The following is a 3,292-nucleotide window of genomic DNA, read 5'->3' as shown; positions in this document are numbered from 1 at the left end:
GCTCCGGCGATCCTTCCGCCTCAGCCTTCTGAGTAGCTAGAATTACAGGCACGCGCTACCACGCCTGGCTGATTTTTATTTATTGTAGTGATGAGGTGTCGCCAAGTTGCCCAGCTGGGTTTCGAACCTGCAGGCTCTGGCAATCCACTCACCTCAGCCTCCCAAAGCGCGGGATTACAGGCTGCGCCACCGAGCCTGGCTCAGAGACAGTTTTAAACCTACCACTGACTTCTCACCTTGGCCTCCCAAAGTGCTGGGATTATAGGCATGAGCCACTGTGCCCAGCCAGAGAGATTCTAATAGAGGAGTAACGATCCCAGGGCAGCACAGGCAGTTCTAATGTGTATTTTTACTTTCAGACCCCCGGGTTAAGTCAGCTTCCAGCTTGTCTCTGGAGACTCCAGGTCATGTCCAAGGCAGGAAGTTGCAATGTAGGAGTAGTCCCAGGAGCCAGTAAGTCAGGAAGTAGCCTAGAATGTATCGTGTGACCGGAGAGCAGGTTTTCCAGTTGTACAAAAGTCCCATGATAGAATTTCTGGGGACCTTTTGTCCTGGTGGGGAGTCCTCTGCAAGAGGCTTCCAAGGCACAGTCTCTAAGGATCTCAACAGCGGCTCTTGATCTTGAAGCAAGTGAGCTGGAAACCAGTACACAATAGGAGTAGAGGAGCCCAAAAACCTGGTGAGAACCTAGAAATCATAAGAGGGGAAAACCCATGTTTATTGGAATGTCATCGACTCAAACTGGACCAGACTGGGGTCTTCTCTGCTGCTGGGTGAACTATGGCCCTATTACACTGGAACAAAAATTCAACAGAGTTTAGGATCTGCCTTAAAATGATGTGTGTAAGCCGGGCTCGGTGGCTCAGCCTGTAATCCCACGCCTTTGGGAGGCTGAGGTGAGTGGATTGCCTGAGCCCGCGGGTTCGAGACCCGCCTGGGCTACTTGGAGAGACCTCATCTCTACAATAAATCAAAAATTATCCAGGTGTGGTAGTGCGTGCCTGTAGTTCCAGCTACTTGGAAGGCTGAGGCGGAAGGATTGCAGGAGCCCAGCAGGTCGAGGCTACGGTGGCTGGGAGCGGCCACTGTACTCCAATCTGGGCGACAGAGGAAGACTCCAACTCAAAAAAAAAAAAAAAGATGTGTGTAATATCAGCCAGGCAACCTCTATGTCACAAACATAGTTTGTGACAGTCTAATTACACTAGTTACTATTATAATAATGGGCCAATTAATATTAAAAACTCTATGGGATCTGATTTTAGCCCAGGGTCTGGAATGTAAACTCTGAGCTATTGACTTGGGGCTTGGGAACCTGAGGTGGCTCCCTTATCCTACGGAGATGGCAAAACAGAGGGAAAGGGGCAGGGGATCCAGTAGCTCAACATTCTCCCTCCAGGGAATGTTCAGAGCCTAAGTGTCCAAATGGCTTCCCTCAACTAATCTGGAAACCCTAAACCTTACTGGCATTCACTCTACTAGCCAATCCAGCTACAAACACACACTACTTTTATTTTTATTTTTATTTTTTTTAAGTTGGAGTCTTACTCTGTCTCCCAGGCTGGAGAGTACAGTGGTACAATCACGGCTCACTGTAGCCTCAACCTCCTGGGCTCAGGCAGTCCTTCCGCCTCAGCTTCCCAAGTAGCTGGGACTACAGGCATACACCACCATGCCTGGCTAATTTTTTAAATTTAATTAATTAATTTATTTGAGTTGGAGTCTCACTCTGTCACCCAGGCTGGAGTGCAGTGGCATGCTCATAGCCACCTCAGCATCTACCTGCTGAGCAGGTGATCCTTCTGCCTCAGCCTTTCAAGTAGCTGGAATTACAGGCACACGCTACCACGCTCAACAAATTTTTGGATTTTAGTGTAGAATGAGGTCTTGCCAAGTTGCCCAGGCGGGTCTCGAACCCATGGGCTCAGGCAATCCACTCACCTCAGCCTCTCAAAGTTCTGTGATTACAGACTTGAGCCACCATGCCTGGCCTTTTTTATTTTTTGTAGAGATGAGGTCTATGTTGCCCAGGCTAGTTTCCAACTCCTGGACTCAAGCAATTATCCTGCCTTAGCCTCCCAAAGTGCTGGGATTACAGGCCTAAGTCACCATGCTCGGCCTCCAGAATACTACTTTCTATTTCCCTTGTGCCTCTTATCCACATATCTCAGAGAACTTTACAAACAGCCAGTGTGTGCCTCCAGGAGGTAGAAACTGCTTAGAAGAGCTCACCATGGGGAAAAAAGGATAGGGCCACAGCCAAGAACAAAAAATCAGATGTAAGATCAACTCTTCCCATTCCTCTCTATTGCCACCACCCCAAACACTGGAAAAGGTATCTCCTCTGAAAATTGTGCATTTGCCTAAGCTCAGGGTATCTCCAGAAGCCAACATTCAAGAAACCAAAATGGGTGTAAGTGTATATTAGGGGAAGGTCCCAGAAATATCCTCTGTGCTGATTCCTTTTTTATTTTTGAGTCAGAGTCTCACTCTGTGGCCCAGACTGGAGTGTAGTGACACACTCATGGCCACCGCGGCCTCAACCTCTTGGTCTCAGGAGATCCTCCTGCTTCAGCCTCCAGAGTAGCTGGAACTACAGTCACGCGCCACCACACCCGGCTAATTTACTGTAGACATGAAGTCTCACCAAGTTGTCCAGGCTGGTCTCAAACCCCTGGGCTCAGGCAATTCTCTCACCTCTGCCTCCCAAAGTGCTGGGATTATATGTGTAAACCACTGCACCTGGCTTGTACTGATTCCTATTTATCAGTCTAGTCAGGTCCTTTCACAATCTTCATGTCTGGACACATACCCTTCCACGTGCTAGGATGCTTCTCCTCTTGCTTTTTTTTTTGCAACAGGTTCTCGTTCTGTCACCCAGGCTGGAGTGCAGTGGCATGATCATAGCTCAATCCAGCCTCAACCTCCTAGGTTCAGGGGAGCCTCCCACTTTAGCCCTCAGTAGCTGGAACTATGGGCACACACCATCACAGCCAGCTAATTTTTAAATTTTTGTAGAGATAGATTCTCACTATATTGCCCAGGCTGGTTTTAAATTCCCAGCCTCAAGCTATCCTCGGTCTTGGCCTCCCTACCTCCTCTGCTTCTTATATGGAATATCTTTTTACTCTTCAGGACCCAGCTTAAATATGATGCCTTTCTTAATTCCTCCAGTGAGTTAGCTACTTCTTCCTCTTCACTTCAACAATACTCTGAGCTTAAAAAAAAACCAAAAACTAGCCGGGCTCGGTGGCTCAGCCTGTAATCCCGCGCCTTTGGGAGGCTGAAGTGA

General features: G+C 48.3%; 1 protein-coding gene across 1 annotated transcript in view; it reads right to left on the bottom strand.

Moving 5' to 3' along the window:
* Window positions 1-329: 329 nt before the first annotated feature.
* The window catches only part of PIGV (phosphatidylinositol glycan anchor biosynthesis class V), a 15,012-nt gene continuing 12,049 nt past the window's right edge, over window positions 330-3,292 (bottom strand). The window contains exon 4 of the mRNA XM_008065120.2: window positions 330-687. Within this exon, the coding sequence (XP_008063311.1) occupies window positions 406-687 (282 nt within the window). The 3' untranslated portion in view covers window positions 330-405. The remainder of the gene's footprint in view (window positions 688-3,292) is intronic.

Source organism: Carlito syrichta, unplaced genomic scaffold (genome assembly GCF_000164805.1).
Source record: "Carlito syrichta isolate Samal-C Ts95f unplaced genomic scaffold, Tarsius_syrichta-2.0.1 Scaffold103314, whole genome shotgun sequence".
In the NCBI taxonomy this organism is placed as follows: Eukaryota; Metazoa; Chordata; class Mammalia; order Primates; family Tarsiidae; genus Carlito; species Carlito syrichta.
The sequence above is the reverse complement of the archived record's forward strand: the minus strand, read 5'-3'. Positions and strand labels throughout refer to the sequence as shown.